Here is a 10,661-nt window from a genome sequence, read left to right on the forward strand (position 1 = left end):
AAAGGTTTGTTAATCGAAATATATTCTTTTTATGGACCTTTTTGGCTTCATAGAACACTGTTAGATTATGGTAAAAGACAATCATTCATTTATATATCTGTAAATATATATATAAATATTTCGCTCTCCGTTTTCACCAAATGTTAAGGGGATTAGGGTTGAATTCCCAAGGGTTTTTCCTTAACCCCAGCTGACACTGGGTATCCATTCAAAGCCATGTCGACTTGGTGGGGGGAGGGGGGGCACCGGGCCATTAATCGAACAACAGGCCTTTTGCAAATGCTAGACCAATGCGCATGTTGTTTGATGTATGCTCTCTCTCTCTCTCTCTCTTTCTGTAACAGATAAAGAGTCCTTGATCCAATACACCCGGCTGATACGCTTTGGAAAAACCACTCCTCCAATTTCCTAGGAACCAAGGCTCCCTTACTCGATGAAAGAATCCTCTGTCTTAGAATATTATGTCTTATTTTTCCTGCATGGTGGGGAACTAGATGGTCCAGCGCGAGTCCGCTCAGTATAGTTGCTTCAGTACCAACGGTGGTGGCTTGGGCACAAGATGGGGAAACCAATCCTTCTAGCAGAGCTTTTCATAACGGTCTCTCTGTCGCTCTCTTGCTGCAGCGGGGATGGAAGCAGACTGTATTTCTCGCCCTCGGGAGGAAGGTTAAAAGGTAAAGAATTGAATTGTTGTTATTATTATATTGCCACTGCTGCTATGACTGTTGCTTACTTAGGTTGAAGTTTCTGCACTTATTAGAAGTACTGAGACACATCTATGTATATATATATATATAGATCTATATGTATATACATTAACTTTATCACTTACACAATTGTTCTGTGCATTGATACAATTACTAACAGTGAAGACTGGTAGTCCTAGAAAGATTGGAACTTTTCGTGAATAAATATCTCCGCCATTTTTAATGATGTCCTGCTAATATATATATATATATATATATATATATATATATATATATATATATATATATATATATATATATATATATATATATATTATATATATATATATCTCTTCTCATATTGCTGCAGTTTGTTATTCCAATCTCTTCTCAAGGAAATTTGTTTTCATAAAAAACGTCATCTTCAAGGCATTCATTCTTCTTCTTCTTCTTCTTCTTCTTTTTGTTCCCTGCCCTTTTTAGACGAGCCTCCTCCGCTTCCACGTTTAACGGCTCATTTCATAAATGGCTTTGGCAGATGTTTTACGGAGAGGTGGATGGATGGCAATCCTGACCCCAACCTTTCCTATGGGCACTGAAATGTGGTGGCTCGTTTGTCCCCCTATAGCGTCTATAGGTCTACTGAACAACCCAAATGCATGTCGCCCAACCGCCTGAACGGATTTTCGTCTATATATTAGCGAAGCACTTTAGCAGGCATTTTCGTCTTGAACCCTACTCGATGCGAATTCAAAATCCATTGTCATTTTCTTTTGCTAGACCTCGATGGCAGAATGCAAGAGAGGGAAGTTGATGAAGGCGAAAGACATGCAAACTCAGTGTCCCCCCCAAGTCTTCCCGAGCTGTCGACGGACGTCGAGACGGAAGTGGAAACAGTAGCTTGCGAGATGGAGGACGCTGTCAGCACCGTCTGTGGAGAGTTATCATCGCGGAGTCGGGATTTCTCTTGGCACGATTTCGACTCTCTGTTGGACAGGACCATCAGTCGACTTGAAGCAGAGGAGACAAAGTTCGCAAAAGGTAAGGGAACGCGTGAAAAGTGTTCCCATTAGGCTAAGGTCCCTGTATACTTGTTTGAAATCAAACGGAGTGAATTTTTTTTTCTTCTTCTTCGTCCTCCTGTGATGTTTAAACGGATCCTTTGTACGTTTCAGCCATGGAGAAACTTTCTTCTGTCGAGGCAGTTGTCAATGAGACTCTCACCAGGGCATTTGAACAATGGCAGAGCGGGAGACTTGGTATGTATAAAATGTTGGTCATTCAAACTCAACTTTAGATTTCTAATACTTACATAAACACACACACAAAAATCATTAATTTGAAATGCAAAGCTGACATTAATAAACTTATTATATTACGTTTCCAGTCTTTTGCATATTAAGTCATTTTTACATTCATGATACATGGTTGTCAACGTCAAAGTAAATGACATAAAAATGTCAGTGTCAGAAAATAAAATGACATAAAAAGGGAAACCAGGATAAAAATAGCACACAAGTTACAAAAATCGTATTAGTAATGTCATGGAAATATTCTGACCGCAGGAATGACAATAATAATATGGCAGCGTGAACATATTTCATCATTAGTTCCTAGTTATATCCACATTGGTCAAATTAATTCTGATTCCTCGTGTCCAAAACTGTGGCTTTGTTTGCGTCTAGAGAATGGTAAACTATCATGCACTGATTGTTTTTTATATTATTATTATTATTATTATTATTATTATTATTATTATTATTATTATTATTCAGAAGATGAACCCTATTCATAGGGAACAATCCCACCAAAGGGGCCATTGACTTGAAATTCAAGCTTCCAAAGAATATTATGGTGTTCATTGGAAAGAAGTGACAGAAGGTAATGAGGAATACAGAAAGAGATCACTTATTAAAAAGTGAAAAAAAAAATAATTACCTAATTTATAACTGAATAGATAAAAATGTAAGTAAATTATTACAAGGATATTTGTATTAGGGTAGTTAAGCATTCCACTTTCGCTTGAATTTTTGAAGTTCCAAACGACATCCTCAGTGGGGAGTCTGCACCACAGTCCAACAGTGTAAGGAATAAGGGACCTCTGGAACTGAGAAGTCCGACAGTGAGGCACATTTACTGCATACTGGTGCTGCTGTTCAGCAAACCTGGTTGCTCTAAAATGATGTATAAAGGAGGAGAATATCTTGTGTGTGTGATGCTGAACGATAGGTTACTGTAGGCTTAGTAAATTACTGTTCAAGTTAAGAATTTTTGAGTCCATCATACTGACACAATATTAGAAGAAAGGTTTACGTAGAAATCAATCATTAGAACAGTACAATTTTCAACAAAGTAGCCCACTTTCCCCTGCAAATTCCAGAGCAACCCACAGCCAAGCCTTGCAAGGAGGGATGGCACCTCTTCGAGGGTTCGTGCTATTTCTTCAGCTTCTCGGAAGGCGACTGGCTCCATGGGCGCCAGGAATGCCAGGAGATGGGAGGTGACTACGTCAAGATAAATAACACAAGAGAATGGAATTTCGTCGCAAGTAAGTAACGGGAAGGTTGCTGAGTGGCAGCTTCCATGTGGCCGTTCTGGGACAGCGTCATATTGCTTCCTTGCTGGAAACTCCTCATATTTCCTTCAATGTCTTTTGTTTGTTTACGAAAGGTTGCAGTTCAGATTTAACTTTTAACTTGGCTCCTCTCATACAACCCTTTAACAAACAGAATTGGGATTCATAGCTTCACAAAGGATTGTCATGCGTTTTTCAGTCTATGAGACTATTAAACCAACGGTACACTAACTCGTGTTTTGTTCATTCCACGTCTTTATGTACGGAATTGCCAGTTACTCTAAGCCATTACATTGTCTTATTCTTTTCTAAATTAAGCTACGTATCAAATTATTTAATTGTCCATCAGAACTCTTTATATGACATTCAGCAAATGCTTCATAATACTAGACAGCTCAGCTGCCACCGGTAACGTAGTGACAGAACCAAGAGTTTCCGAAGACAAATAGTGCTGCCCACTCTCTCTCTCTCTCTCTCTCTCTCTCTCTCTCTCTCAAACTTTCCTGTTTGCCTGCTAGACCTAAGCAAGGAAATCATTTTGTTCAACAGGCCACGTGACAGGGAACGCATTTGTAGGCCTAAGTGACGATGAGGAGGAAGGAACCTTCAAGTGGATTTCAGACGGGACCGTTTACAGCGACTGGCACGATTCTTGGTAAGTGTTACTACCTCGGCGACACTTAACGAACAAGTCAATTGATAAACTATAAATGTGCGAGCGTGTTTTTGCGTCTAAACAGCGGCCTTGTTTGCAAACACATGTGAACGCGCATATATAGATATGGTGGGTCTCTGTACGTCTGGGTAAATGGGCAGCCGTCAGCTGTAAACAAAACAGTGAGAAAGGTGTGGTATGGGATTCTCAATTGAAATATGATCACAGAGTCGGGATAACTTTATTGAACCTTCCTGGGAGAGCTGTTTTTTCTGAAAAGGATGTTTCCCTTCCCTTGCAGGTGGCATCGCGGTCAACCGGACAACCACCATGGCGGAGAGAACTGCATCCACTTCTGGCTCATATACGACAAGCTTCTCTGGAACGATACCAAGTGCACGGAGAGAATGAGGTCAGGCAAAGATCTGGTGTCTTTTTGGTCATGTCTATCCTGAGGATCGGTATAGCTCTGTACATATATATATATATATATATATATATATATATATATATATATATATATATATATATATATATATATTAAACACCTTTTTATACTGTTCAGTCAAAAGATGTTATCGATAAACTACATCTCTGTGCGGAGCTCTTCTGTAGAATTACCGCCGGGACTAGTTTTATTCTTGTTTTCTTGTAGCTTTTGGGGACATTGATGGTAGTGCTTTAGTTGTAAAGTGAAAATCGAAGTATTCGAAACAATTAAACGTAGCTGGAAAGGTGGAACTGGACAAGAACTCCAGCTATTTCAAATTCCTGTGATGGTGGATACAGGGAGTTCGGTGCCTTTAGCCCCAAAGTTAAGTCTCCTGCAACTTTAGACTAAAGCCTGGGATGTGTAGACTTAACTCGGCCTGAACTACAAAAAAGGACTTCAAGATATTCATATCTGTAGCCAACGATGTTGGGAGCTTCAAAGTCGTGAAGAGGACTCATTTCAATACATTTCCCCAAATGGAGCAATACCGTCAGTGCATTCACGCGCTGCTCTGTAAAAGCATTGCTTAGGGTTCTTTGCACTGTCCCTTCGGCCCCTAACTGCAGCCCCTTTCGTTCCTTTTACTGTACCTCCGTTCATATAATCTTTCTTTCATCTTATTTTCCCCTCTATCCCAACAGCACCGAAAGGGAAATTTACGGTAAAGAAGGATTTAAAGTTGTAACAGGAGGAAAACCTCGCAGTTACGCTATGAAACAATTATTAGGAGAGTGTAGAAAGTAAGGTAATGTGAACAGAGATAGTGTAAAAGGAATATGATTCGTCTTTGGGCTGGTGTTTATCGCATCTGAGCCATTGAAACTACGATTTGTATCTCCTTTGATTTGATATCATTAAGTCATCTTAACGGCGAGAAAGACATTTAATATTCCTTTTTTTTTTTATTCTTTCATTTCAGATACATCTGTGAAATGAAGGCGTCAGACGTCGAGGCATAATGCCGAATACACAGTGACCTTCCTTCAGAGTCGAGTTGGAAAGAAGAAGAACGAAGATGAGAGCTGCATGTCAAACCTGAAAACTCGCAGACAAAGTAACGCTAACGATTTTCCCTGAGTGGTAGTCGTTCGTCCATTTCGCTTTGACGGAAGGACTCACCTACTTTTAATTGGCATCCGCAAAGCTTCATCATGACCCCTTAATTGAAATTCTTCTTCGTTATACTTGGAAGAGATGTCAGTACCTAAAAATTACTGTTCGATAAAGTCCCCTTTACTTTTGGTCTAGTCTCAAAATAAAGCACAAGAAAATGAAAGTTGTTGTAGTACCTTATTCTAGTTTATTATAAGTGTCTAATTGTCTAGAAACAACAAAAGAAATGAAAAGGAAAATTTTGGATAAGACTTCATATAAGCCAGCTCATTCTCGTACCGTCCAAAGCTCAATGTTGTGCTCAAGGACAGAGGGAGGGAAAGTGGGAAGGAGAAACTTAAAGGAAATCAAAATGAAGAATAACTTCTTCGTTAATCGAATATCGTCTTTGCCATATCAGAAAGAAATTAGTTTATGTCTCACATTTTTTTTTATTCATTTGATTGTGTCTGTTGTGAATGAGAGAGAGAGAGAGGGTTTAGGGTTAAGAAAACAAGCTGGACTTATGTAAGTTTTAAATCATTCTAGTTACTCTTGTGGAAGATCCCCTGTTCCCTACGGGAAGAGAAAAGATATTGTATTACTTCTTGACAAAGCGCCTCCCGGCAACGCGTTCTAACCTTGAAACGAGGGGTGGAGTGAGGTAACTGTGTATTAGGCTTATGAAATAAAAAACCAGAATTGGCAGCGATAAGGCGAAGTTGCCGAGAGCGTAAAATAAAACGTTAGGAAGTCTACCGATTCGCGGAGTCATGGCTGACAGCTCTCTTTGGAAAACCGTTAGTTTAATCATAAGTATTTAAACTGACGTCATTGCCTTTTTGTGTTTTGTTTTGCGAATTTGTAGCATAGTTTCCTGGACGGCCTAGAGCAATCATTCCTCTGCGTCTTATTCTTCTTCTTCACCTAAACTTTGGCCCATCTTGCCATGAGCTCCAAGAATAAGGAATTGTCCGCAATGGAAGGAGAAAATGTCTTCTTACATTGTCTGTGAGAGCCAGGGAGTTTGGTTTATAAAGCTACGGAAAGTGAGAACAAGAGCTGAATGAAAATATGGAAGAGAAGAGGTGATGCTATGTTTCCACAATACTGTATAAAATATATGAGCAAAAGCGCGAGTTCGCCTAACACGCATGCGCGTACATAACTACCATTTAGGAATTCCCATAATTCATAACCCGTTCACCTTATTAATTACGAAAACAAAAAATTTCTTAAAAACAGACTTCTTAAGGGCCGCATACACTGAACGATTGTCTATCATACACAGGTCCTATTGTATAGGCCTAGACAGGCTAGACTACCACAATGAATTCTACATTTGCGGATAGAGAATTCTGGGTAGAATTCATAGAGTTCGTTTTATTTATTTATCATTTCTTTTTCAGGGAAGACGTAATTGTTTTGTATTTAATTAAGTTCAAGATAAATTTTTCAATGCATCTATTGAAACATTTTATTATAGTTTTATATTATTTTCTTGGTTTATAAGAACTCAATATGACGTTAATAGGCCTACACTCAGTTACAGTTTTGAAAGACTTGAGGTTTCACGTTTTGATGAAATTTTTGGTGCATGTTATTAAATTCACATTCAGCTTATATAATAGTATTAATCTTTTTTTTTTTGTAAACGATATAATTTTTATTGACTTGTGAGAAGAAGGCCTAAATTATCGAATTCATTTTTATTTCCATTAGCTATGATTTTCGCCAAACCATTACAATTCAGTTCAGTGTTCTCAGTGAGATTTGTTCAGTAATAATAATTCATACAACTAATAACTAAAATGCCTAGTTTACATAGGTCTTTTTCAATTAACTTTGACTTTCACAGTTCCTGTTAATTGAAAAGTAGGCCTATTTGAGAGTAATCATTTGGAGAACTGCGGTGTATTTTATAATACTAGACTCACCTTCATATAATCTGGCTGTAAACTTTCCATAACGGCTTTTCAAGTCTCGGGAATTATTTTGCCAAGAGATTGTGCAGATATAAATGTCGAAAACTTCTAGTCCTCAATTTTTTTAAGTTTCCTCGTCCATACGTAAATAATTAAACCAGTCTCCTGGTTCTAGAGAAGTTCCTTGAGCGAAGCATTGTGAGAAAGTTCATTTCTCTTAGTCAGCCAGTTTCACCCATTGCCTTGTCTTTCTTTTAGGCTTTTCTCATTCTGAAATCGTTCTTACTGTCTGAATAGCGTGTGTGTGTGTCTGTGTGTCGATAACGACAGTCGTTTAGACAGTCGTTCAGACAATCGTCGAGTGTATGGGGTCCTTTATAAGGCTGCGTTCACACCAAGGGAGTCGCGTCGAGTCGCCATAATTCATGACGCATCATGAATCGCCAACCCAGTTTTAACAGTGATTTGTTTGCGTCGCGTCGCTTGAAGTCGCAAATAGAGCTGGACCTATTTGTGACGTCGGTCATAGTGAGTCTGACGTGTCGTTTGGACATATGCTGGTCGAAGAATTACTAATAAACTTTGTTCCGGGGCATCCTGCTGTCCAAGATGGCGTCGACCCCAACCACCGTGATCGTGGCTCCATTATGGAAAGAAGTTGCTGCTGCTGTGTCACGTACAGGTAAAAGACAACAGTTTTACTCACTTTGAACCATTTATTATGCTTTGAATAATACATTTTGCTTATATGTTCCTATGATCTGTAGGTTAACCTAACTTAGCCACTCAAAATAGCCGAAATTACCAATATCCCCTTTCGACCCATAGGCCTATATTTTATAATACCTATTTAATCCGTTAGGTTTAGTAGGTATTCCACTTTTTCAGGTAGTCTAATATACTAAAAACCTGATATTAAAGCTTTGTACATGGTTTAAACCTCAAAACTAGATGTGGGGCTCTCCTCCGAAATTACCCGGTAACGAAATATTCGAAAATTCAATGGTTTTTGGAAAAATAACTTTGTCGATCTCTCTCTCTCTCTCTCTCTCTCTCTCTCTCTCTCTCTCTCTCTCTCTCTCTCTCTCTCTCTCAATAATCATCTAGTGCAGCGTGTCATTTGTTCAGTTGGTGCACCCATATTTTGAGGTTTATTTTTACGTCTGCGACGACAGAGCCACAGCAAAACATTAATTTTAGCAAGAGAATATGCATCCATTCTTAACAAAAACCTTTTGTGGCACTGTGGAAATATAAAAATAAAAAAAAAGTAGACTTGACTGATTGATGCATTTCGTGTGAACGCAGCCTAAAGGTCAATTTTTTCCATTTTTTTATCTGTTGACCTTTCTATGTTCGTTATATGTGTATTTCTTCACCTACATTTCCTAGAAGTTGTTGAAGAATGTGAAGTGCGGTTCTTGTTTCAGTTAGGATTCTATGTAACTATTTGACCCCTCAGTGGCTAGTACTAAACACGGCGAAACAGGGACTCGCCTACACTCTTTCGCCGTGTTTAGTACTAGTCCGAGAGGGGTCAAATGTAGAAAATGGCTGGTAGATATACTATAGTAGCACTTTACTAAAATAGGATTTCTATCCGTAATCTTTTGCAGATTACACATGACTTTTATATAATGGTTCAGTACTTTTATTACTGTGCTAAACTACAAACTCCCCTCCCACATCAATACGTTTATGCATACATACATACATACATACATACATACGTGCTTGTTAAGTCTTCAGCACTCATCACCAGGTATCCATGCAGTGTATAGAATCACAAGGAACCTCTTTTAGACCGACAAAGCCGACGGCAGGTGAACGCTTGACTCGGCTTTAGATTCTAGACCGAGGGGAGTGAAAGTTGAAGGGCTTGCTACGTGAAGAGGTGAGTCAAGGGGCGTCCGGAGGACTCGCCTTTAAGATTTTCGGCAGCGGGTTCGAACGGCTTATATTGCCACGAGAGGAGAAGGACACGCCCTTGCTTCGTAATCTCTCTCTCTCTCTCTCTCTGTCTCTCTCTCTCTCTCTCTCTCTCTCTCTCTCTGGCAAACTGGATGAGGATGTCTCTGGGGATGAATTAAAGAAAGTCTCTCTCTCTCTCTCTCTCTCTCTCTCTCTCTCTCTCTCTCTCTGGTTGGAGATATGATGTCTCTCTCTCTCTCTCTCTCTCTGGTTGGAGATATGATGTCTCTCTCTCTCTGGTTGGAGGGATGAGAATTTTCTCTCTCTCTGGTTGGAGATATGGTAATGTCTCTCTCCCACTCTCTGGTTGGAAGGATGAGAATTCTCTCTCTCTCTCTCTCTCTCTCTCTCTCTCTCTCTCTCTCTCTCTCTCTCTCTCTCTGTTTGGAGGGATGATAACGTCTTTCACTCACTCTCTGGTTGGAAGGATGAGAATTCTCTCTCTCTCTCTCTCTCTCTCTCTCTCTCTCTCTCTCTCTCTCTCTCTCTCTGTGGTTAGAGGGATGAAAATGTCTCTCTCTCACTCTATGATTGGAGGGATAAGAATTCTCTCTCTCTGGTTGGAGGGATGAGAACTCTCTCTCTCTCTCTCTCTCTCTGGTTGGAGGGATGAGAACTCACTCTCTCTGGTTGGAGGGATGAGAATTCTCTCTCACTCTCTGGTTGGAGGGATGAGAATTTTTCTCTCTCTGGTTGGAGGGATGAGAATTCTCTCTCTCACTCTCTAGTTGGAGGGATGAGATTCTCTCTCTCTCTCTCTCTCTCTCTCTCTCTCTCTCTCTCTCTCTCTCTCTCTGGTTGGAGGATGAGAGTTCTCTCTCTCTCTCTCTCTCTCTCTCTCTCTCTCTCTCTCTCTCTCTCTCTCTCTCTCCCTGGTTGGAGGGATGAGAATTCTCTCTCTCTCTCTCTCTGGTTGGAGGATGAGAATTCTCTCTCTCTCTCTCCCTGGTTGGAGGGATGAGAATCCTCTCTCTCTCTCTCTGTGGGTGGAGGGATGATAATGTCTCTCTCTCTCTCTCTCTGGTTGGAGGGATGAGAATTCTCTCTCTCTCTCTCTCTCTCTCTCACCAAATCATTCTAAAATTTCGTCGTGACCTCAGTCAGCGAAGTTACAATAAACACACACATCTTGTGTTCGTATCACACACGCACGAATATGAGGGTAGCTGACACACATTCAGCGCAGCAGACACAACCCTAGACTCAAAGCTATTTAGGACACTTGTTCAGACAATGACACAAGCAGACACAGGCGCAAGGCCAT

General features: G+C 40.0%; 1 protein-coding gene across 1 annotated transcript; it reads left to right on the forward strand.

The window, feature by feature from the left end:
* The first annotated feature begins 488 nt into the window (after window positions 1–488).
* Window positions 489–5,685, forward strand: LOC136827930 (CD209 antigen-like). The gene is made up of 7 exons (XM_067085394.1): window positions 489–674; window positions 1,467–1,727; window positions 1,862–1,945; window positions 3,067–3,234; window positions 3,811–3,916; window positions 4,218–4,328; window positions 5,329–5,685. The coding sequence occupies exons 1-7, from the start codon at window positions 560–562 to the stop codon at window positions 5,366–5,368; spliced, it is 885 nt and encodes a 294-aa protein (XP_066941495.1). The 5' UTR covers window positions 489–559; the 3' UTR covers window positions 5,369–5,685.
* The last annotated feature ends 4,976 nt before the right edge of the window (window positions 5,686–10,661 follow it).

The sequence above is a fragment of the Macrobrachium rosenbergii genome, chromosome 3, assembly GCF_040412425.1.
Source record: "Macrobrachium rosenbergii isolate ZJJX-2024 chromosome 3, ASM4041242v1, whole genome shotgun sequence".
NCBI lineage: Eukaryota > Metazoa > Arthropoda > Malacostraca > Decapoda > Palaemonidae > Macrobrachium > Macrobrachium rosenbergii.

What these genes read in the sequence shown, in the direction of transcription:
- LOC136827930 (XM_067085394.1), top strand. Translation starts at nt 560, where the DNA reads ATGGGGAAACCAATCCTTCTAGCAGAGCTTTTCATAACGGTCTCTCTG. An exon ending in GGAGACAAAGTTCGCAAAAG is followed by an intron (nt 1,728 to 1,861) that starts GTAAGGGAACGC and finishes TGTACGTTTCAG; the next exon opens with CCATGGAGAAACTTTCTTCT. An exon ending in AGAATGGAATTTCGTCGCAA is followed by an intron (nt 3,235 to 3,810) that starts GTAAGTAACGGG and finishes TTTGTTCAACAG; the next exon opens with GCCACGTGACAGGGAACGCA.